Genomic DNA, 25,204 nt, shown 5'->3' with positions numbered 1-25,204 from the left:
CCCCACCCTCTTCAACATCTACATCAACCAATTAGCCAATTTATTTTTATTTGCCATTTTTTATATATATGATTTCTGCAATATAATCCTTCTTATTTTATTTATTAATCTTTGTTTACACTATTATTATTGCTTTATGTTATCTGTATTATTATTTTTGCAAAAACTAGCCAAGATAATATATATAATACTATCTTTTTTATTTAATTGAACTATTATTATAATTTTGTGTACTAAATGTTCTAAATCATTTTCTGTGTTGTTGTGATGCTTTGGCAATACAAAATGTACTTTTTTGTCATGCCAATAAAGCTTTCTGAATTGAATTGAGAGAGAGAGAAGGAGAGAGAGAGAGAGAGAGAGAGAGAGAGAGAGAGATTGCTTCATTTATAGAAAAAAAAACTTAAGTATAAAAACGTGCGCCAGAGAATCTCTGCGTTTCTTTGCATTCGTCAGCAATACGACTGGGTTGGGAAATGGCCACTGCGGGGAAGGTTTGTAAACTTTCTATTTCCATTTGTGCTGCAGAGCAGTTAATGCATTTTTAATACGACTCCAATCCCATATTACTTCGTTTAAATTAACCTATTGATCACATAAGGAAACAGTTTGCAGTGCAAAGGCATCTACCGTTAAGTTCATGTTATTTCCATCTGGTCAACTATATGCAAAATTAATAAGACTCATACTGTTATGGATGTTTTGAACTATAGCCAGCATAACGATCATAAGCAAACACTGGTTAAAGTGATGAAAAAACCCAGATCAGTGTCTTGTAATGCACACTTGTGTATATGTTATTATTGCCATTCACAACTGTACTTTGCCAAATATAATGCTATATTTTAAGACTGACTGTTTATTAAAAGACTAAATAATATGTTTGGACGCCACATGCAAAAGTGTGAAAAGTGTTTTTAAACAACTAACATTTTTGAGGCTCTTTTTTTAGTAATTCTACCAGTTTTCCATTAAACTAATGCTATATATGAAGTTTCACTGAGTTAATTTTTATCTTTAGTGATCTATTACAGATAGTTGTGGCTCTAAAAACAAATTTTGGACAACCTCCAACTATGGTTAAAGAGCAGATATCATGCAACAATCATTCATCTATACTGTAGTCAGCCATTAAATGTCTATAAAACATAATGAACAAAGTTCATGTGTGCTAAAGGTGATTAAATGTCGAGCTGCTGTTGCCTGGGAGCCCAATGCACCTCTGGTAATAGAGGAAATAGAAGTCGGCCCACCTCAGGAAGGAGAAGTACGAATTAAGGTGGGAAATGTACCATGAAAGTTGTCACACACTCAGTTGTTAAAGCATGCAGTACAGTATGGTAAACAGATTTCCCCCCTCACATAGATTGTTGCTTCAAGTCTGTGTCGCACCGAGATTTTTCACCTGTTTGAAAGAAAGGACAAGCAGGGTTATCCCACCATCCTGGGACATGAGGGCGCTGGTGTGGTGGAAAGTGTGGGACCTGGAGTCACTGAGTTCAAACCAGGTCACAAACTAAAATGTCTCAATTTTTATTTTGAAAAGCATAGTTGAGCAAGAAATAAAAAGTTCATCATTCACCCCCATGTTTATTCCAAACCTGCATGACTTATTATTTTTATTGTGTTGTGGTGAACAGGTGATACGGTCATTCCAGTCTCAGCCTCTCAGTGTAGAGAATGCAGGTTCTGCAAGAGTCCAAAAACAAACCTGTGTGAGCGCAACTGGTGAGAGAAACAAACAACACAATCAGCTTTTTACATATTGCTTACAAAAAAGCTTACAAAGTTGTTGTTTTTTTCCAGGGTGAATTTTCATGTTGATTTGATGTCGTATCCCACAACACGTTTCACTTGTCGTGGTCAGCCCATCCTGCAGTTCACAAACACCGGCACCTTCTCCGAGTACATTGTCATCAACCAGATTTATGTGGTAAAGATTCGCGACGATGCGCCTCTTGACCGCGTGTGTATGCTCGGCTGCGGCATCTCTACCGGTTATGGAGCTGCTATCAACACGGCTAAGGTGCGTATAGATGCTCAAGAAGCATTAAGACACTAACTTTGAATATTTTTGCTTTGTTAATGTAAAATAGGTCCAAAGAAGTGTCTGAGAAACATTAGTGATGTGTTTGTTAATTAATGAATCAGTTGCTGTGTTCATATTTGCACACTAACTTACTGCCCAGAACACAGTGTATACTGCTTACTATATTTTAAAGGGGTCATCAGATACCCAAGTTCATTTGATTCTCTAGGGTCTTAATGAAAAGTCTCTTATATACAGTACAGACCAAAAGTTTGGACACACCTTCTCATTCAAATGAACGAGAAGGTGTGTCCAAACTTTTGGTCTGTACTGTATATTTTTCTGTTTATTAAAGTTTTTACTCTACATTTGTGCAGTTTTCAGTGGGCTAGTGATATTTTTATATATATAAATTAATAACTAAATATTTTTTTTTAAATGTGTTTTATACAAAAACTGCTTTTTTATGTAAAATTCACTTTATAAAAGACCCACATTTCTAACTTTAATTCATGGGGATAACATGGATAATTTCACATGGTTTAGTGTAAGATTTTTGCCCATCTTTTGGAAAATCCAGTTTTAAAATAAAAAAAATAAATAACTTTTACCAGTAGGTGGCTGCAGAGCTCCACTATTTGCTATTTGACCACCTGAAAGATATTTTTTCACAAGTTTTTTCAGTTGAATTCATATCTACAGTACAGACCAAAAGTTTGAACACCTGAACGAGAAGGTGTGTCCAAACTTTTGGTCTGTACTGTACTTTGGTTAAAAATTCTCAATAGTAGTGTAAAAAAACGCCCCTTTACCTTGTCAGAATCAGCTCTGCAAAATATCAGCTTATTTTATCGCATGGGCCCTTTAAATGCAAATGAGCTCTGCTTTCCCCGCCCCTCTCTGCTGAGGGATTACCAGCTGTAATGTTTACTTTAGCCTCTTTTATTGGCGAAACTTGCCAACAAGCACACTATTAAGAAAGGAAATTTGCAAAGATATATATATAAAAAAACAAACCCTTATACTCATTTCTGCTGTGGGTGAAGCTGCATCACAAATGATTCACACGAACATAGATGTATATATAGATCGGGATCGGCGCTTTCCTTTTAAAAACGAAAGTAAAGTTGCCCTCTGCCTCTTAAACGGCTCAGATGTCAATAGTAAATGACTACTGCTATGTTCATTATTACATTTAACAACAGAACACTTCAAATCGCTCAATTAGAGTCTTCCTCTGCGCCTGAGTCGATACAATGGTAATTGTGTTCGGACTGTTTCAGCTCGGTGAGGGCGGCTCTAAGGTAAGACGCTCATGTCAGTCAACTGTGTTTCGTCACAACGACAAGAAGCTGAGAGTGACCTGATTTTAAAAAGGGGATATTACTTTTAAAGATGAAAAAAAATGGGTGGATTTTTATCTTTGTAGGGTGGTTGTGTACACAAACTACCAACACACATTAATGTTCAAACAACATGTAAAAGTTAGTTTTGCATCTGATGACCCCTTTAAGAATAGTGTGTGAAACAGTATACAATAAGCAATAAATAATGTATACACACATATATCACAGCATACACATTGTATACAGCAATATAGTATGATAGTATGGGATTCCAAACACCGCTTCAGTAGTGATTTCAGTGTACTTAGTTATGTTTAGCAGATTCTGGCAAATATAGGAGGTCATCTGGGTATTCTATGTATACAGAAAGTTTGCATACTATGCACAGTACAGACCGATTCTGTGTTTGCAAACAGTGATGACAGAACTATGGAAACTTTGCAATATATGAATAAAAAGGTCAGTTTGAGTTTATATTTCAAAATTCTGACTTTTTTTCCCACAATTCTGCTAAGAAATATCAATCATCATTCTCTCTTTTCCCCTCAGCTCAAAATTCCAAAGGCAACACTTCCTGTTTTTTCCCTCTCAGATTTGACAAACTTGCTATTGTTGAGTTAAATTGAGTTATAAAGTCCAAACTAGGAGATATTTGCATTTGCAGAGAATCGTGAGATAAAATAGGCAAATGTTTTGCAAAATGTTATAGGTTTAAATAGTATTAATTTTAAATAGTATAAATGTTACCGGTACGAAATTTTAAGGAGAAAAAGACATGGAAAAAAAAATGCAGATGCTACTTATTCAAGGAAATGAATACAGTTTTTAATATTTTGGGTTTGCACTTCAAGTCTTCAAATAGTTTTGGCTTGAACAGTAAGATGAATGTTAAAGTGTTTTACATTTGTGTTTGTGTGAAGGTTACACCAGGCTCAGTGTGTGCAGTGTTTGGACTGGGTGCAGTAGGTCTGGCTGCAGTCATGGGCTGCAAAAACGCCGGAGCCTCTCGCATCTTTGCCGTGGATATTAATGAGCAGAAATTCGAGAAGGCGAAGGTCTTTGGTGCCACTGATTTTCTGAATCCAAAGGCATATGATAAACCCATCTCTGAAGTACTGGCAGAAATGACCAATGGAGGAGTGGATTTCTCACTGGAGTGTGTGGGCAACACTGAAGTATCGGTAAGCCTCGACTGACACATGTAAAAAGTGCATGTATTTACTTACTCGTTTAAAAGCTTTCAGCACTTGCAATCTATCTGCATTTGAATTTAATGTTTTTGATCTCAAGAGAACTGCTTTGGAGTCCTGTATAAAAGGTTGGGGTGTGAGTGTTTTGGTTGGCTATACTGATGTTGACTTCTCAGCACGGCCAATTCAACTCATATCTGGGAAAACCTGGAAGGGAACGCTATTAGGAGGTAAACCAGCTGTTGGTTAATGGCTTTGACAGTACATGCATGTATTCATTTCTGTTTATGTGAAAAAGGTTTTAAGCTTAAGGACTCTCTTCCCAAACTGGTTGATGACTACATGTCAGGCAAAATAAAGCTTGACGAGTTTATAACCCACAAAATGGATCTGGAGCAGGTCAACGATGCAGTCAACCTCATGAAAACTGGACAATGGTAGATATCTCACTTTTTTTGTATCAGGTTAATCCTATAAGAAAAGGTTTTAACTTTGTTTCCTACCTTACAGCATTCGATGCATCCTGAATATCTCTAAATGAGAATCAAGTCATCTCCACTCAATTTATACACCACAGTTTGAGACAATCAGATGGGAACATACGGCTCAGACTTACGGCAGACAAACTCAATACAAGTTTGAAGTACTGTAACTATTTCTGAAAATTGTAGAGAGGAACTGAAGTAATAGAATAAATCCTCTGCCTGGCTAAAAATTAAATTGTTGCACCAAAAAGCAACAATAATTTAATACAGATGAATCTTCTGGAATGATGATTTTTTTTTTAAGCCATTGTTGAAATTTCATACCTTTTTGGTGATTTTCTAATGTTTGGCATTTGTTGTATGCTTAAAAAAGCTTCTAAAACAAAATAAAGGAGAAAATATACTTTAATTCAGCTTGAATACTGAAACTGATTTCATGAGATGCGTCAGACAAAGAGGCCTGCAACTGCTGTTCAGATTTTCGCAATGCTCTTTAAGTGGCATTAAACAACCAAAGACAAACAAAAATCATCTTTTCATTGACTAAGGATGACTGCAGTGAAAGGACATTTCAGAAAGGCCATCGAACAGGCAAAACAGTTAAATTGTAGTTAACCTAATGTTTCCTCTAGGTGTTCAAAGACAGTCACTCAAACAAGATCGATTTAATTGGACCTTATGAACGCTGGTAGAAGTTCATGAAAAATATTTGTACAATGTTCAATAACGTTACGAGGCACTCTTTCAGCTGTAAAGAGTTTCTTTTTATATATATATCAATCATGATTTGATAAGATTTGGAGAGACTCCAGTGTTTTATCACGTACACTCGTTGCATCTCGAACTCCAACAATGGCTTACAAAACAAACGTGGTACATTGCAACGAGCCAGGCATACAAACTCACTGAAGCAGACCTAGACAGCAAACCTCACACAGCTGACGCATTCTCTTTCAAACACACAGGTGCGAACACGCAAAACCACTCACACAGATACATCTGCCATGTAGACAGAGTGTGGCAGCACTGAAACCAATTTAAAGGCCAGGGCCTTTGAATTTATTCAGATCCAAGCTGATTAATGTGACTGTCTGATGACACATTCAGAAGTTAACAAATCTCCATCTCCTGTCCAAAACCACTGTCACGGCCACGTGGCCAATCATCTCCTGCCCAACAGAGAACCACTGTGTGATTGGTGATATGGGGCGGAGCTGTTGTATCCCCCACTGCAGAATAGAGCTAATATGACCCTTCCATCCTACATTTGTGACAGGAAGTGAGCACGGCCATTATCCTCGAGGCGACGTGTGAGGATTTCACAGCCTGTCTCCGTCACAAGGAGCGTGTGCTCAAACTGGGCTGAGCGTTTACCGTCACGAGTGACTGCAGTCCAACCATCTGGCCACGTCTCATCCTGCCAGCCACCTGCACAGAGCAAAGATTCTTAAATAATCAATTGATTGCAATATTTAAATCACATCAAATCTCAAATTTGACTTTTTCTTCAGTCGAAAAGCAATTAGGGTTTTTAAGGAAAACATTCCAGGATTTTTCTCAATATAGTAGACTTTAATGGGGATCAGCAGGTTGAAGGTCCAAATTGCAGTTTCAATGCACCTTCAAAAGACAAGTGGTTGGCAAGGGCAGCTCGCAAGCCAAAACTGGCCCTCCAGCAAAACTGTGCCCACAGCCAGATTATTCTGTTAGCAGCTGGTTCTGCAATAGATCTGTCATGACAGCAACAGTTACTTACAATTTCTTTAAATCTCCTTTGAATAAGCACTTGCTGTTCACTTTCACTTTCAATTGCGCGATCACGCACACTCTGTAAAGGGAGCACATCTTACTATATAACACTGTGTCCTACTACACGATGCTGGGACACACGTTAAAAAGAGTATTTGTCTTAAATAGCTGCAACGGGGACACAAAATTTCAATGTTAGAATTAGTTTCTATAGGTCACGGCTGGAACAACAACACAAACTACGACAGTTATGATCTCAAGTACGGATTATACACTTTATTCAAATGTTAAAAGTGTCTAATATGAGTTTGAATATTTTGTGTGACATTTATAGCCATATTGAAAGCAACAACAGATTACCTCAGATCTTGAAAATAAATTTATAAATTTATCCATGACAATTTTTCCTCTTCACTAAGTTTTGTCAATTGTTTCGTTTATTGGTCTAATTCTTGTTTTAGGTTTCTCTTTCTAATTAACCTTTTATTGGGTTAGTCACTTTTTAGTCACAATTAAACCTCTTGCTTCATTCCCACCCTTCTGAATTATTTTGCATTGATAAGGAGTTATCACAAATTAAGGCTGTTTAGTTGTGCAATCTTACAATCAATATATAGTAAATGTAAGATAAAGTGTTGTCTATGTAACCAGTTAAAACTTGAAGTGGCAATTGAGTCTTAAAATGTATGAAAAGAGTCTTAAAGTGGTCTAGTCTGGAAAAAATCCAGACCCTAATCTATTAAGATTAAGGGTCTGGCATCGAGCAATGAAAAGGGTCTAACTCGAGAGGCGGCACCAAACATGCATTTGAAACGCTCACTGCACGCAATTGGATAACGCCACGACAATACACGGTGTGACGTATCCAGAGCGATGGAACCTAGAGAGGTTGACAAGAGGACTTTCTCTCCTTTATCAGTCTTTCCCCTGGTGAACATATAAGAGTGGATTTCAATGTTATAACATAAACAACGTGACAAGATTAATAACTATTAATTACGACAGCCGAATCAACCTCATAAAACAATTAGGTCCAATCAAACTATTCATTAACTATCAACTAATATGTTGATGGACGCTAGCGTTTCATTCAGCAGCGAGACATATCGTCCTGTTCAAGTTAGGCTACTGTATTACTATTGAATAATTCAGTTTTTCGTTACAGTAAGTACCATTTGTAAATGAGATGGACCTCATCCACCACAATCCCGATCAGGTTGTCCCGGTAGACCTTGTTCAATAACATTTCTCGCCAGTTCTTTTTTAACAGCCAGGACTCGGGACTGCCGAATGCTATCTTGCATTGCCCGCTTCGGATCTGTTCCTTTTCGTGGTCGCCAAGTTGCAGAGCCGAAAGACCGTATTTCCTCGCCTCTTTCACCTGGTCCTCCATAAGGGCGATCAATGGCGAGACTACAACCACCAGTGGGTTTTCACTAAGCCCCATACGCTTAGCTACCAGCGGAGCTAACTGATAGATTAAACTCTTGCTGTATCCAGTTGGCAAAACAGCAAAAATGTCCATCTTGCAAAGGAACGATTCGAGCACTGTTTTCTATTCCTCTTTTATATGAAAAGCCAAGTCTAACTCGTTCATTGTAGCGGCCAAAGCCGTTTCAAACTACTGGTGTTCATCTGTAGCCATCTTTCAATGTTTACTAAATGATTCCGGACGTCGCAGCGCTGTCGTCATCAGCTTAGCTCGCCTCTGGCCCGTCTACATCAGATACACCGATTTGATTGGTTCCCAGAACTGCTTACGTAATGCAGTAACGTGCATCATTGCTCGATGCCAGAGTAAGGGTCTTATCTAACGAAACAATTGAAAATGTAAAAAAAAATAAACAAATAAATGTTAAAAAGTTACTTTACATGATTTTTAACCACAAATGCTAATCTTGCACTACCTCGACTTCGTGAATTACATTGTCATGTTGAAAAAGGTCATGCATGACGTAGGCAGAAGTACCTACCCAGTGTTTACAAAGTGAACATTGAAAGATAGTCCAACACTCATTTTGAAGTTGGGAGGAGAAAATGAGATGAAGTTTTGAGATGAGAAGAGTACCAGGAACTTACCATGCATGACCTTTCCAACGTGATTATTTCAAGTGTGAAGTCATAGACAGGCATTGCATAGCTAGTGCAAGACAAGCATTTGTGGTTAAAAAGAATATACTTTTTTTTTTTAAAGAAAAGGACAGATCGTTTTGCTAGACAAAACCCTCATTCCTCAGCTGGGATCGTGTAGAGCCCTTTGAAGCTGCATTGAAACGGCAATTTAGACCTTTAACTTGTTGATCCCCATTGAAGTCCACTATATGGAGAAAAATTCTGGAATGTTTTCCTCAAAAACCTTAATTTTTTTTGCCTAAAGAAAGAAATTAACATCTTGGGCAACATAGTATTCTGGAAGAACAAATTCTTGCTGTCTAGAAGTATTAATTTCTTACAAAATAAAAAAAACCTTACAGACCCTTACTCAAGTGCACATTTAAGATTTAAGAAAATGTTGTGATTTGTCTCTTACCTTCGCAGATCATGGGCTCAATAGTAAACACATGACCAGGTTTCATCACTCCTACTGCTTTATTCTCTGTAGAATTACATAAAACAGCACAGGACAAGCTTCATGTGTTTGCAATCTCTGCAGGTTCAATTACATCACAGTGTGCAAAGCTTGTATCATTCAGAATGTGTCTTTTTTGACAAGATCATACTCACTGGCATAGTGCGGTACATTTGGTGCCGTGTGGAACAGTTTGTGAATGCCATGGCCACAGTAGCTCCGAACCACAGAGAAACCGCTTGCCTGTGCGTGTTTCTGGATGATGTTTCCTAGCTCACGATAGCGGATACCAGGCTTCACTAGACATGAGACAGAAACAATCTTCTTTAGATCACACAGAAATCCCACTGTGCAATTCTGCCCTCTAAAGGTCATTAGTGTACATCACATCAGACAAACATACTGTACATTACATCATCTAGCACACATAAAATTTTAACATCCATACTCACCAGAGTCGATGGCTTGCATAAGACATTCATAAGTGGTCTGAACCAATCTCTTGGCTCCCTCATCCACTTCACCCACAAAAAAGGTTTCATTTAGATCTCCATGGTAACCATTGTGGTAAACTGTTATGTCGACTGCAAGGAGAAAGTAATATATGATTAGCCAAGTAAATATGTATCATTTAGTGCATTTTACCTCAAGTCTGAGGATTTTTTTTCTGCATGTCACAAAGAACTCACAAGCTACACAAATCAACACAATGATATGATTATGCTTTCAGCTACTATTTTAAGCAAAGTACTCTTCATTTAACAGAAACCCATTTAACAGACTTTCACACTTTCGCAAAGAAGCAAAAAAAAAAAAAAAAAGCCTGCAGATTCCATCTGGCTCTGTATCTTGCCTTCAGCGTAAGGTCTGTTTAGTATAAATCTGGCATTAAATGTAAATAGAAGCAGTTCTCTGTACCGTAGCCTATGATATTTTATTTAAGTCGACCAATGACAAAACATGTAGCTAGGAATAAAGAGGAAAATCTACATGTCACTGGTTGTTATCTATAATAACAGCACTTTGACAATGCGACTTAAGACTGAGCAGAAGGGAAAATCATCAGTCTGGACAGAGATCAGCAAAAACAAGCCAATGTCTTCACAGAAATGTGAACATGTGGAAAAATCAGTCACACACAATTCTCAAATGTCCAGTTAATGTCTATCTGACATCTGGACTAACTGAAATATGAAATAAGAAATATAATGTCAGTTTAGAGGGAGGGTGAATAAATCCCTTTAAAAAAGCCCTACTGAGTGCAAAAATCTAATCTTCCATAAATCAAAGCGAGGAAGATGCATTCATATACTATATGATCACATGTACGCTGATACATACTGTTCAGTATGTCCCCATCCTGCAGGGGACGGCGGTCAGGTATTCCATGACAGATGACTTCATTGACAGAGGTACAGCAGGACTTGGGAAAGTTGTAGTAGTTTAGAGGTGATGGGTAGCAGGTCCTCGCTGTACATGCCTTAACCAACAAATATGGAGAAATAATTTTCCATTTCCATTCTATTCAGCATTCATACAAGCTGTCCTACTCAAATGACAATAAAAATGTGTTTAGTATGCATACTGTCAAAAATAGTTGTCAAACTGTCAAATTGTAATGCATTTTTTCCAGAAGTAAAACTTTCAAACAGTTTTTCAGCATGAACCATGACATTTGCAGCAGTGGCTCTCAACCAGAAGCCACTATGGCTGCATTTACACTGCAAGACTTAATGCACAGATCAGATCTTTTGACCATATCCCATCCGATCTACATTCACTTTAGACACGACTGGTATTCGATATTATGGTTTACAATATTTCACACCCAAAATGACTGTGATCGCTTTACTAAGCACATGGTAGACCCTCTGGGTTTTGAATTGCCGTGCTATTAAAATTATTTTTGTAATTCACATTGCGTGGCCATTATTATTTCTCATCATGGACAACAGATTCCATGGATGTTTTGCAGCACAAAATTTGAACGGATAAAGACTGGAAAATAGCGAAAGTTTCCATTTGTTATTTTATCTACAGCTCATTAGAGGAATAATTATTTAGTGAAATAAAGTAGCTCAAGATATTTATTTAAATTATTTCAAATAAATTAACGAGAGAGAGATTGTACGAGCGAGTGTGAAGCTTGCAAATAGGTGAAGCTTGCTGGTTTATTTACAAAAACTGTTATCATCTAATTGCTGAGACAATAACGCTTTTAGTTGCGAAGCTGTCCTATTTTTACAATTCACAGGGGAAGGTTTTGAAACCAGCTCCTGAATGTGCATTTTCTTACTTATATAAACTCAATAAGATGCAACACATACAGCACACCAGCATGAAAACGCTATCTTTATGTGCAAATGTGTCGCCCTCACATTGGAGTGTTGAGGGGAATTGGATGTGTGTGTTTAGACCCAAGTCAAATGTCCAGACATCAGATATGTATCCGATTAAAGGCCTGGATTGGAGGCCTCAGCAAACGACCAAGAAGACCCCAAAATGACTTAAAATGATTTAAATTGAGTTATATTACCATAATCTTAATTAAAAAGCTAAAACAAAAATGTACAATATTAAACTGGCAACAAATTTTTTCATTTTTATTACAACAAAAGTACCAGATGTACAGCCTAAAGGAAGGCCTTTTGGACAAAATATACCTGGAGTCAAAAAGATTGAGAACCACTAATTTATAGCAAATAAAAAGTCATATATATGAGCAATTTCACATTTCCCTTAACCTGTACTTAAACATTCTGCACTGATCAGGACTTTGTAATATGTATATTAGAAAAGAGAAAAAGCTGTGAAATTTTACCAAATGCACCGCATGGTCGATCTCCTCTGTCGTCACTCCAGGTTTTACCATCATGGCAGCAATGTCAAGGACTTCTCGAGCCAGCTGAAGGAAACAAACATAGTCTTTATTTAACAATTCAAACCAGGCTGCCATCCCACTAGGCAATTTTATATTTGCAGAAAATCTGTGAATTTATCTTGTGTAACCAAGTGTTTTTCTGGGGTTCTCTTACACCTAACACTTAAAGGGATAGTTCACCAAAAAATGAAAATTCTGTCATAAATTACTCACCTTCATGTCGTTCCAAACCCATAAGACCTTTGTTCATCTTCAGAACACAAATTAATTCTGACCAAGGCACAGAAACATAGTAAGGACATTGTTAAAATAGTCCATGTGACATCTGAGGTTGAACTATCATTTTACGAAGCTACGAGAATACTTTTTGCATGCAAAGAAAACAAAAATAGTACCCTTGCTGTATATGGAGAGTCTTGGATTTAATAAAAAAATAAAATCTTAATTTGTCTTCCGAAGATGAACAAAGGTCTTGGTGTTTGGAACGACATGAGGATGAGTAATTAAAGGAGTAGTCCACTTTCAGAACAACAATTTACAGATAATTTACTCACCCCCCTGTCATCCAAGATATTTATGTCTTTTTTTCTTCAGTCGTCAAGAATTTATGTTTTTTGAGATAAACATTTCTGGAAATTTCTCCATATAATGGACTTAAATGGTGCCCCGATTTTTGAATCTTCAAAATGCTGTTTAAATGCAGTTTAAATGCAGCTTCAAATGGCTGTAAACAATCCCAGCCGACGAAGAAGGGTCTTGTCTACCGAAACGTTCGGTCATTTTCTTAGAAAAATATATTTTTTACATACCTTTTAAGCACTGAAACTCGTCCAGCACTAGGGCTTGTAGTGCGCGTTCCCGACTTTACGTACTGCGTCCACCGTGCTCTGCAGCGCAGCAAATGCTTGAAGCAGTCCCATCACCTGACTCGCCGATTGTTTGTAACAGTGGAACAGATGTGGTCCAGTCGTGACAGCACTGAGATTCCTGCTCCGTTGGAAATGGCTGGCATTTTCCACACTTGCACCACCATCTCGTCTCGTTTGAACGTGGTCTCGAGGCTTGTGTCGCCGCCGCGGCTGTCGCAATTTTCTCTCTCTGACAGAGTTCATCGTCTGTGTATTCCGGCTCAAAAAGGTAGGAAACGGTGAAAAACTCCATCTCATGTGCTCCTCCAGCTTCAAAGTCATCCGACATCGTTGTACTTTATGTTGTACTTTGTTGCTAAAGAGTATTTGATTGCGTTGCACTTCTCTCTTCTCAAGTCGGCTTTGTAAACACTGGGTCTGCAGTTTCGCATACTTTCGACGTGATTACGTAGAACGTATAGACGCGAACGCGCATTAGCCCCAGTGCTAGACGAGTTTCAGTGCTTAAAAGGTATATAAAAATATATTTCTCTAAGAAAATGACCGAACGTTTCGGTAGACAAGATCCTTCTTCTGTCGGCTGGGATCGTTTACAGCCATTTGAAGCTGCATTTAAACAGCATTTTGAAGATTCAAAAATCGGGGTACCATTTAAGTCCATTATATGGAGAAATTTCCAGAAATGTTTATCTCAAAAAACATAATTTCTTGACGACTGAAGAAAAAAAGACAAACATCTTGGATGACAAGGGGGTGAGTAAATTATCTGTAAATTGTTGTTCTGAAAGTGAATTACTCCTTTAATGACAGAATTTTTATTTTTGGTTGATCTATGCCTTCAAGTGGCTAATACAATTTGAAATTGGTGGCAGAACAACCAGTCTTCAAATAGAGGGAGACAACGGCTTTCGCAAGAACACCCAAAACTTCACCTGTTACATTTCACATACAAATGTGATCATGTGTGACGTTATGATGTTGGTTTACCTTGCAGACAACTCTCATGCCCTCAATCTCTTCAGCATTGAGGATCTTAATCTGAGAGGTCCCTTTCATGGTCTGCTCTGACTCTGACATTCCTGCAAGCAGTGATGAAATGGTGAATTGGGGAGTAGTAAAATACACAGATACCCATCTACCCACAAAAGCATCTCACTATCACTCAAATAGATGGACTAGCTCTGCCTACTGACCTTCAACACAACAGAATCTCAACAGCACGGTCTCCAGTCAGCTAATGAAGACAACACAACCACTTCTTACAGATAAAAACACACGCACACCGTCGCTGATCCAGTGAGGTCTGGGACATGACAGTTTGGCAATGACGTAATCACGGACAGTTCCTGCTAGGGCTGGGCAAAATGACTATATATCGTGTGGCAGAGAAGATAGAGATTTTTACATAGCCTACCAATCAAAGGTTTGAAATAATTGAGATTTTTTGATGTTGTTGAAACAAGACTCTTATGCTCATCATAAGACAATCATTGTCTTTTGTAAAATATTGTAAAAAGGTAATAGATTCATTTGATTGCAAAGCAAAATTTTCAGCATCATTACTCCAGTGCTTCAGTATCACATGATCCTTGAGAAATAATTTTAATTTCTGATCAAGAAACATTTCTTATTATTATCAATGTTGAAAACATTGGCTACTTAATATTTTTGTGGAACCCATCATGCACTACCACTGAAAATATGTGGTTTAACAAAAGTAATACTTTTATTCAGCAAGGATGTATTAATTTGATCAAAAGAGATCATAAAGGTATTTATATTCTTACAAAAGGTTTCTATTTTTTTCATGCTGTTCTCTTGAACCTTGTATTCATCAGATAAGCCCTGAAACAATTTATCACAATTTCCATTAAATAAAGAGCAGCAACTGTTTACATTGATAATAATAATAATAATAATAAATCGAACACCAAATCGGCATATTAGAGTGATTTCTGAAGGATCATGTGACACTGAAGAAAATAGCTGCTGCTGAAGAATTTAGCTTTGCCATCACCAGAATAAATTACATTTTAAAATAAATAAAAATAGGAAACAGTTCTTTAAATTGTAATGATATTTTATAACACTGTTGTTTTCACTGTATTTAAAAAAGCCATGGTAAGCATTCAAAAACAACAAAATATCTAAATTATTCCAAACTTTTGACTGGTAGTGTACCTTTTGCACCGCGATGGTGCTTTATTTACAAGTAAGCAGCATAGGAATACAGAGTAATGCAAAAAGACAAAATGTGCAAAAAAGTATTAAGGGAAATAACACAAACCAAAGTTAAAACATTTAACCATTCTTCGTTGGATTTCCAACAAAAATAACTATAGATATACTACCAGTCAAAAGTTTTTGGTCAGTATGATTTTTTTTTAAATTTCTCTTCAGCTCACCAAGCCTGCATTTATTTGATCCAAAATACAGCAAAAGCAGTAATATTGTAAAATAACGGTTTTCTATTTTAATAGATTTTAAATGCAATTTATCCCTGTGATCAAAGCTAAACCTTTAGCATCATTACGCCAGTGTCACAGAAATTATTCTAATATGCCGTTTTGCCGTTCAAGAATGTTTTTATCATTATTAATATTTAAAACAGTACATTTTATTTATGATTCTTTGATGAATAGAAAGATCAAGTGTGATGACAAAGTAATTTCGAATGTTACAAAAAATATATTTTAGATAAATGCTGTTTCTGTGAACTTTCTATTCATCAAAAAACTGAAGAAAAAAAATCTACTCAGCTGTTTTCAACATAATAAAAATGTTTTTTTTTTTGAGCTGCAAATCAGAATATAAAAATGATTTCTTAAATATAATGTGACTGGATTAATGATGCTAAAAATTGAGTATTAAAATCACAGGAATAAATTACATTTTAAAACATTTTCAAACAGAAAACAGCTGTTTTTAACAGTAAAAATATTTCAGAATTTTACTGTTTTGCTGTACTTGGGATCAAATAAATGCAGGATTGGTGAGCAGATGACTTCTGTAAAAAACATTAAGAAACCACAAAATTTTGACTGGTAGTGTACAAATACAACTACGGTCATATCGCCCAACTCTAGCCTCAGCTGATTAATGACATCAGCCATGCAGAAATAGACAAGAGCCATGCTACTACACAGACACACTCTCACAGAAATACACTCACACACCCACTGCGGAGCAAACCGCTCCCTGTAATACTGTTAAAACAAGAGGACATCACCGGCCGGACACACATGGGAAGCGGCGGGACTTCGTACCTGCCAACAACCCAACCTCTGCAGCTGCAGAGAGCAAGAGAAGAGCTTCAGACACACACTGCAGCAGCCCACCCCCAAACAAATACGGAGGTAAATGGTAACGTGTATAAGGTGAATTCAGGACCATCACACACACGCTCTCACAAAGAACTTCTACTGAATGTACATAAAAGATACGCACACACTCCTGACCTATCCACTGGATGCTTTTGAAGACATTTAGGCTTTTTCAATACATCACTATTCTAGAGTTTGAAAGCCAGGGGATGGAGATTTAAGGATAAGCTAATAACAGAGGAATGAAAGGCTGTAACTACAGGAGACTAATACCTAGTAATCAGCACCATAATGGTTACTTACGGGAAGACTCTGCGGCATCCGTTAATGAAGGACAAACGAGCATTTATTCACAAAACAGTGATTCATAAAAGGGTGCTTTTACACTATAAGAAAAAAAGTACTTGGACACTTAAGTCACACTTGAAGGAAAAGTTCACTTCCAGAATTAAAATTTGTGGTTATACAGTATATACATTAGGGCTGCACGATATATCGAAGAATTATCGTTATCGCGATAACAGTGTACGCGATATTGGTATCGCAGAGAGTTGCGATAAATGGCATTTAATTGGTTTCATTTCTTTACAAAACTTTCACTAGGCTAACTACTGCACAGACTGCTGTGAGCTGCAGTGTGACAGGTTCGCCTTTCTCTTCAACATTACATAACCATTTAAACGTAATCTTTATATTATTCCCTTTAATTAACTTTTGAGATATTAGCCGTCAATCACTCCCTGTCACTGACACTGCGCCCCGCTGAACTTTTCTCTCAACTATCCTCTGTCCCGGATCTTCACAAACTGCATTGCTATTAGGTGTGTGTGATATGACGATGTTTTACTGTGGGCAGTTAAAAGGTCAATCTATATTTCGTGTTAGAGCGCGCACATTCTGTCAAATACAATTCTGCCGCCTCAGTCTTAATATAGGCTACTGTACAACGCGGCACACATTCAAATCAAATGATAACTCAGCTTCAGGCATCATTTCCACTGTAGGGACACGCTTTTTTCAAAAACCCGTTTGTGTCCTGCCACTTTCAAAACAAGGTTTTGTTAAAGTAATCTATTGTATTGTAGAATGGACGCTATGCACTGCTGAGAGTTTCGCGCGGTCGTTAAAACGAAACCAAAAGAAAGACGCGCACGCGCATTCAAATACAATTTTAATACCCCGTGTTTAGAGAGCGAACCCACAATGCGCGCAAATTAGGCTATATAACATATTTAGGCTGTTATTAATATGTGGGCTATATATTAAGTTTTGTAGTTGTCTATAACTGTATCATGCTTCAAAAATTCGGTCTCTATTTGCACTTTGAATATTGTTAAAGAACAGACATCACTGCAGACAATGAAAAGGCTACTCTAAGACAAGCTAATAAGATTGTTTGTGATTCAACACACATTTTGTACACAGACTATGAGTTGTTGCCTTCTGGGAGGAGGTTTAGAGTTCCTTATTGTAGAATGAATAGATTTAAAAATTCATTCATCACTGTGTCTATAAAGTGGTTAAATAATTGTAGTATGGAGCTGTAAAATTTTATTTTGATATATTTATTTCTTTATTTTTATTGGGGTTATGTATTTATCTATTCATTGTTGTGTTATTTGTATTGTTATTGGTGTGCTTTATTTCTCTGTCAATTGATTGCAGCATGGTTGATGGGCCCAAGACAAATTTCCCTGCGAGGGACAATAATGTTTACCTTACCTTACCTTGAAACAGTAGCCTACTTTGATTATGGCTGCATTTATTGTCTAAATCAGTGGTTCCCAATTCCAGTCCTGGGGACCCCCTGCTCTGCACATTTTGCATGTCTCCCTTTTTTAACACACCTGATTGAGATCATCAGATCATTAGTTCAGTTCATGGCTCTCTCCCTTAACAAGCTGATGATCTCTGTCAGGTGTGTTAAAAAAGGGAGACATGCAAAATGTGCAGAGCAGGGGGTCCCCAGGACTGGAATTGGGAACCACTGGTCTAAATGACAATAAATGGGTTGTTTATTTTTTGTTATTTATACTGTAGATTCTTTAAAAATGCAGTGGTTATCTCCAATTTTAATGGCTCTACCTATAATAAAGAAAATAAACATCTTGTTGATGTACTCATTTTCTATTAAGTTAGATTTAATTCGGATGACAGAAGAATATCTTTTACCTGTTTATTTGATCATTACATATATAAATTATTAAAAATAGACAATAATAATAAAAATAATAATAATAATTTAAAAAATAAATATCGCAAGAAATATCGTTATCGCAATATTCAACAACAATATCGCATATTTTCCCAATATCGTGCAGCCCTAATATACATTTGTATTTTATTTAAGGAAATGACCAATGGTTCCGCTAGATAAGACCCTTATTCTTCAGCTTGGATTGTGTAGAGCCCTTTGAAGCTGCATTGAAACTGCAATTTGGACATTCATCCTGTTGGCCACCATTGAAGTCCACTATATGGATTTCTTTGTAAGTGAAGAAAGATAATTTAGTGTCTATAGTGGTAATGTATAGTGATAATCTGTCTTTCTTTGAAAAAAGAAAAACATATGGCATTTATACACTAAGTGGTGGTAAGATATTTAAAAATAAAAATATTTATTCAGCCATTAAGTTGATGTAAAATTACAGTAAAGACATTCATAACATTTGACACTGAAGACTGGAGTAATTCAGCATTGCATCACAGCATAGACACTAAAAAAATGTTGACGTAGTGTCCGTGACGTCAGCCGTAGATTTCTGAAGAGCGATTTTGAAGCCTATAGTGGGCGGGATTCGCCGTCGCCATCTTGGAATCGCGTCATTGAGCGTCACTCTCGGATAATCGAAAATGGGCTAAGAGGCGGGGCGTGGGTGGAGCTGGTTGCTGAAACCACGCCCATTTAGCGCACCAGTGGTGACAGCAGTGGCAATCCCCCTGTCACTCAAGTGGCCACGCCCTTAATTATGCAGAACTTTACGGCTTAATATAACTTAAACAGATGAGTTATAAAAAAATTCACTCCCCTCACAGTTGACATGAAGTGCGAAATTAGTTATATAGTCTAAAACCACTTTTTGAACCAGGCTGTAAACATGTTTTTTTTCTGCTGTAAAGTTGGGCATTTTAACATGGGGAGTCAATGGGACTGACTCCCTTTTGCAGCCAGTCTCTAGCGGCCAGTCCATGAATTGCAGTTTAAGCCACTTCCGTGTTGGTTTCAATAGAGAGAGCGGGTGGTTGCCACTTGCATCACGTGTTAATTATATTTTTACATTTTTTTACCCTTTTCACAAACAAATAACCAAAACTCAAGTAAAACTAGTCCTAATCAAATAGGACTATATTTAAACCTGTTTAAACTGTATTAATCAAAAAGCATATCAAAGTAACTCTAATCACTTACACAATTTTGCAGCAAAAAAGTTTTATATTTAGCCCTCCTGTTATCCTTGGGGTCAATTTGACCCCATTCAATGTTTAACGTATGTACATATATAATTGACTTTTTTTTTTTGCTTCAGATTGAATGACTTTTCCTAATTTAATGGGGAAAACTTGGTAAACATAAAAGTAGCATGATATTATTTGTTCAATGCCCTGTACACATTTTGTCACATCGGTGTTCTTTGGGGTCAATCTGACCCCAGGTTGTTTTAGCTGTATAAAACATAAGAAATATAAAAAATTTACACACATTTGTTTTGGGTGATATTGAGGTCACTATAACATGCTATGATTTTATAATATGCACTATAATTTTATATGTTAAGTATAATAAAAATTAAAAAAAAAACTAACACAACCATACCTGTAGTATTGCGAGAACCACTGTCAATTGAATTGTTCTCTCAATCGAAAATGGCCTCTACGCAAAGGTTTTCTGTCAGTGAGATTTTGTCACAGGTGTTTGACAGTGAAAGTGGGGGTGTGTTTCAGAGTGTTGTTAAGTAGTCAACAAAGACATCAATTACCTGACACTAACCTTTTAGCAAAAAAATATCATATTCTAGAGGTTTTAAATTTGGGGTCAAATTGACCCCAATGGGAAAAAGGTGTTAGCGGATTTTAGGGTAACAGGAGGGTTAGTTTTATTTTTACCAAATTCTTTGTTTTCCATTCATTTTCTGGATTGCATTTTAATGGTTTTTCATTTTCTGAAAAATTCATTATTATGATTTTATTTTATATTTTTTCAGAAATACTGTGTTGTGTATTTACATTTGTCAGGTATTTTTTCTCTTTAAAAAGAATGGTTTAATAATTTGATTAGTAGTAGGTGGTACTATCATTACATTAATATATTTCTGTAATAGTTTAGGCAAACTATTATTTTGACGGGTTTGTTGTGAAGACCTTTATTTTTTTGTATATGATATGATAGTAGTTCGGGGTTTTCTCACAAAAAATGTAAGATGTTCATAAAGTGAGACCAATTTAGAGATTATGTTTATGTGTTCATGTACTTATATATTGTGGCAGCGGAGGCTGAAAACACCACAAGGGTCATGCACGCTTCAATATGCGTGTAGTAAACAACCTCTGCACCATTCATTCACACAGAGACACGCAGAACATGCAGAATTCACATTTAAAAAGTATGTTGTGGCTTAATAAACACAGACACCAGTCCATAACGTGTTTTGATCTAAGCGCACTTTTGACTTATTTAAAATTTGCCAAGTTCCGTAACATTGCGCGTTATAAAGTCAATTTCATTTTCACGACTGGATTCTGCAATTCTGTCCCAATTTCCGCATCATGGAAATCATAGGGCCCTAAGTAGGATTGGGTTATGTGTCCAAATACTTTCTAGGGCCACATATGGAGCACCATATGAAAACTTTTAGTCATGATGCTTCACGGACTAACAAACTAATAAAATTAAATTAAATTAAATCACCTAAAAGGAAACACACCATTAAGCATTTTGGCCTCCTTTCCTAATCGCAAATGATTCAAAGAGCACTAAAAATCCAAATAATAATGATGATACAGATTCACCAACGAGATACCAAACAAAAAACAAAGTTAGAGTTTCCTGTAAACAGAGGTTATTCGTGCACATCTTGATGCATATTTACATTAAACTGTGGTTAATCTGGTCAGACATGCACTACTTCAGCAAACACTCCTCCATTTAAAAATCGAATGGCACTTCAGCTGATGAGATGGAGGCCATTAGTTTAAAAGCTTGTGTGTCAGTGGCTCGTTTAAAGGGTCAAATGTTTAAACTTCACACACAAGCGTAATGACAAACTGGGCAGTCTGTTAGAAAAGTGAAATGCCTCAGATAAAGGGCATGAAGCAGGAAAGCTAGTCCAGATGAGAGTGGCTGATCTGAGTTTTGCAGTGCATAATTTACAGTATCAGGTCTAATTTATGTGTGAAGGGATTTGCAGTCTTACCCAAAGGATGATCTGCATAGTCTGGTCTCTGGATGTTGCTAGGAACAAGCCGCATGGGAGTCTGAAAACAACCAAGAACAACAGATTCAACTAAATGCTCGAATGCATAAATTAGTTATGTTTTATGATAATGTTTATGTGTCATGCTGTCAATTCTCATGTCCATTCCTGGTGTGTTGTATCCTTACCAATGGATAGTGGGGTCGCAGTTTACCAGTGTATCTGTACCCGGGCCATGGGTCTGTGTTGATTTCTTTCTCCACACAGTTCTTTCCCTCATCTTTTATTTTGTCCTCCTCTGCAAATAAAAAGCCGGATATTAACGATGTCATTATGCAAGACATGATTTGTATAGCACATACGAAAAGCAAATGCTGAACTGAATCACTGTGAGTGAATAAAACACACATACTTGCTTTTTTGTGGAGCAGTTTGTGGGTAGCCCAGCTGCCTTTGAAACATTCCTGAAAACATACAAAAACTCACGTTATTACTCAAACAACTTCACTTCTTAAACAGCCCATGAAACGTAATGTTTGTTAGCTTTAGGGCATTCATATGTTATACAATGCTGCTAAAAAGTTTGGGATTAGTAAGATTTTTAATGTTTTGTAAAATTCTATTTAATACAGAAAAAATATGAAATATTACTGCCATTAAAAATAACAGTTTTCTATTTGAATATACTTTAAAATATAATTTATTTCTGTGATGCAAATCTAAATTTTGATCATCCATTACTCCAGTCGTCAGTGTTACACAATCCTTCAGAAATCATTCTAAAATGCTGATTTATTATCAATGCTGACAACAGTTATGCAGCCAAATATTTTGGAACCTGTGATACTTTTTTTAGGATTTTCTGATGAATAAGAAGTAAAAAAAAATAAATAAATAAATAAATAAAAGTGTTAATAAAGATGAAAGAAAGAAAGAAAGAAAGAAAGAAAGAAAGAAAAATTTACTGACCCCAAACTTTGAATGGTAGTGTATATTATTTCTATTTTAAATAAATGCTGTTCTTTTTAATGTTTTATTTATCAAAGAATCCTGAAAAAGTATCACAGATTGCGAAAAATAGGCAGCACAACTGTTTCAAACACTGATAATATCAGTATATTAGAATGATTTCTAAACATTCAAACGATTTAAAAACATTCAATTTTACTTTGATACAACAAGGATGCATTTAATTAATCAAGAGGCAGTAATTACATTAATAACATTACAAAAAAGTTATATTTCAAATAAGTGCTGTTCTTTTGAACTTTATATTCATCAAAGAAACCTGACAAATTCACACAAAAATATTAAGCACCACAATCATTTTTAACAATAACAATAAAAAATATTTTTTTTGAGCAGAAATCAGAATGATTTCTGAAGCATCATGTAACACTAAAGACTAAAAATGTAGCTTTGCATCACAGGAATAAATTAAATTGAAAAACTATTAAAAGATTATTTTTAGTTAAAATAATACCTCATTACATTAATGTGTTGATTGTATTTTTGATCAAATAAATTCAGTCTGGGTGGGCATAAGAGTGGGCTTCAAAAACATTTACAACTCTTACCAACCCCAAACCTTTGAACATAGTGTATATTTTAGCACTGAATTAAAATTAAAACTTAATACCTCATTTTTAATTCATTAAAATTTAACAATCTGATAAACTGATAAAATATTTTATAATGACGATCCTACAGCAAACACAAAAAATCTATAAGCAACAAATCAAGGTTTACAAACATGATGTAAAATAATTTGGCTATTTTACAAAAAAAGAAGGAACCTTTTGATTTGTCCTGCTACAACTTCCTATTTAAATAGAAAGTACATAAACATAATTGAAGCGTATACTTTGGCACAATTAGAAAGAAAAGACGATGAAAATTTCCTATATAATACAAACACAAACCTCTGCATCATTTAATAGTATCACACGGGACAGTTTGCTCAAAAATAAAAAAGTAAAAGATATTTTCAAACACAATTGATCACAGTATTAAAAAAAATCCCAAGACTGTTCCACAGAGGAGAGAAATCCATAAAAGCTTAGAATTTAAAGAAGGGGAGTTACAACAGCTCATCTAATAAGGGGGAAGGTTTGAATCAGACTGAATTGATATATTGGGCTTGGCAGCACCCTGTCATCATACCAGCCCCTCAACTCAGCAAACAGGACAGCAGATCTGCCCTGCAACAGGTGCTAGAGTCCAAGGAGGTGTCTCAAAATGTCACGAATGGGCACTCCTAGGATTGTCTCAAAGCCCTCTGAGCTGCCAACCTAGCAGCATTTTTGACCATCATGGACATGCAAGTACTATCTAGATAGGCAGCTCACTAGGATTTGGGACACAGCCTAGGCTAGGAGTGCCCAGCAAAATCAGAATGAAAAGTAGTAAGGTTAGATCTATATTTCCTTACAGGTTGCACAGATTCATGCATCCTTTTGATCTGTAACTTTAGAAATTGTAAACAAAATAACTAAAGCGTTTATGTATTGATTTGACACCTGAGCAACATGCGAGCCACGTTGAGCTGAAGTCATTTAAAGCACGCTGAGCAAAGAAACCGCTCGAAAATTATATTTTCACTCCGTGTTTAGGGTTCAACATCTCGGACAAATCTGTCAAGCAGAAAATCAACATTCACAAAACTTTGATGCAAGCGTCAAAGCTCAGAGTAAGGTTTAAAGTGCCTGTTTGCGATGTGAGACAGCTAGCTAGCTAACGTTAATGCTGAGCTCAGTCTCGTAGGCCGGCAGCGTGACATGAGCGACAAAACCTATGAGCTTCGCTTGTTTCTTAAAGCAAAGTATCAGAGCTTCACCTGAGAGCAAAAGTATGAGCCTTGAATTCCGAGTTTGATGCAGGTGGGACACTGGAGCTTAGCTTCGCTGCAGCAGCCTTCCGTCTCGCACTCCCGTGTCTCCACCGCCGCCATGCTTCTGCTGCTGTCGGTCAGAGAGAGAGCGAGCGCGTTGCTGTCTAGTGTCTACTGCTGCAGTCATCTGAGATCAGAGGGAGGGACTCCAACACCACCTTGTGAATCTTTGTAAGATGGAGTGTTTATTTATCTGTTCACTTTTTATTTGATCCTATTGTAGTCACAGCTGTTGAACAGATAAAACTGAAAAGTTAGTAGGAGTATTTATTCTCGGCAAACGAAAACACTTCCACAAGAAGCCAAAGCATCTAAATAGTTTCCAAGCAACGCGAGCCGAAAACCGGATTGGAATACTGTTTATAAAGTGGAGCGGAGCGGCAAAACGAGTTCTTAAACCCCGCTGAAAGCGTTCTGGTTCCACTCCGGGTTTTTTTTATTTCCCGCAGCCCATAGCAAGAG

At 36.7% G+C, this 25,204-nt stretch overlaps 2 protein-coding genes across 3 annotated transcripts; one reads left to right on the top strand and one right to left on the bottom strand.

Moving 5' to 3' along the window:
• The first annotated feature begins 346 nt into the window (after window positions 1-346).
• Window positions 347-5,459, top strand: adh8b (alcohol dehydrogenase 8b). The gene is made up of 9 exons (XM_073834115.1): window positions 347-494; window positions 1,178-1,279; window positions 1,367-1,508; window positions 1,641-1,728; window positions 1,807-2,026; window positions 4,296-4,556; window positions 4,666-4,795; window positions 4,864-5,002; window positions 5,076-5,459. The coding sequence occupies exons 1-9, from the start codon at window positions 477-479 to the stop codon at window positions 5,104-5,106; spliced, it is 1,131 nt and encodes a 376-aa protein (XP_073690216.1). The 5' UTR covers window positions 347-476; the 3' UTR covers window positions 5,107-5,459.
• On the bottom strand, window positions 5,438-25,204 carry metap1 (methionyl aminopeptidase 1). Of its 2 annotated transcripts, XM_073834113.1 has the most exons (12): window positions 24,689-25,204; window positions 22,265-22,316; window positions 22,041-22,150; window positions 21,853-21,913; window positions 16,385-16,408; window positions 14,106-14,197; window positions 12,190-12,273; window positions 10,710-10,848; window positions 9,821-9,952; window positions 9,524-9,667; window positions 9,330-9,395; window positions 5,438-6,478 (listed from the first exon to the last, which is right to left on the bottom strand). In XM_073834113.1, exons 1-12 carry the CDS (start codon window positions 24,800-24,802, stop codon window positions 6,312-6,314), a joined length of 1,185 nt encoding a protein of 394 aa, XP_073690214.1. In that variant the 5' UTR covers window positions 24,803-25,204; the 3' UTR covers window positions 5,438-6,311. The 2 variants fall into 2 exon arrangements, with proteins under 2 accessions (XP_073690214.1, XP_073690215.1); XM_073834114.1 differs by lacking the exon at window positions 16,385-16,408 and having other exon boundaries at window positions 24,689-25,184.

This window comes from Garra rufa, chromosome 2 (genome assembly GCF_049309525.1).
Source record: "Garra rufa chromosome 2, GarRuf1.0, whole genome shotgun sequence".
Classification (NCBI taxonomy): Eukaryota; Metazoa; Chordata; class Actinopteri; order Cypriniformes; family Cyprinidae; genus Garra; species Garra rufa.
Note: the sequence above shows the minus strand (reverse complement) of the source record. Positions and strands in the feature narration are given on the sequence as shown.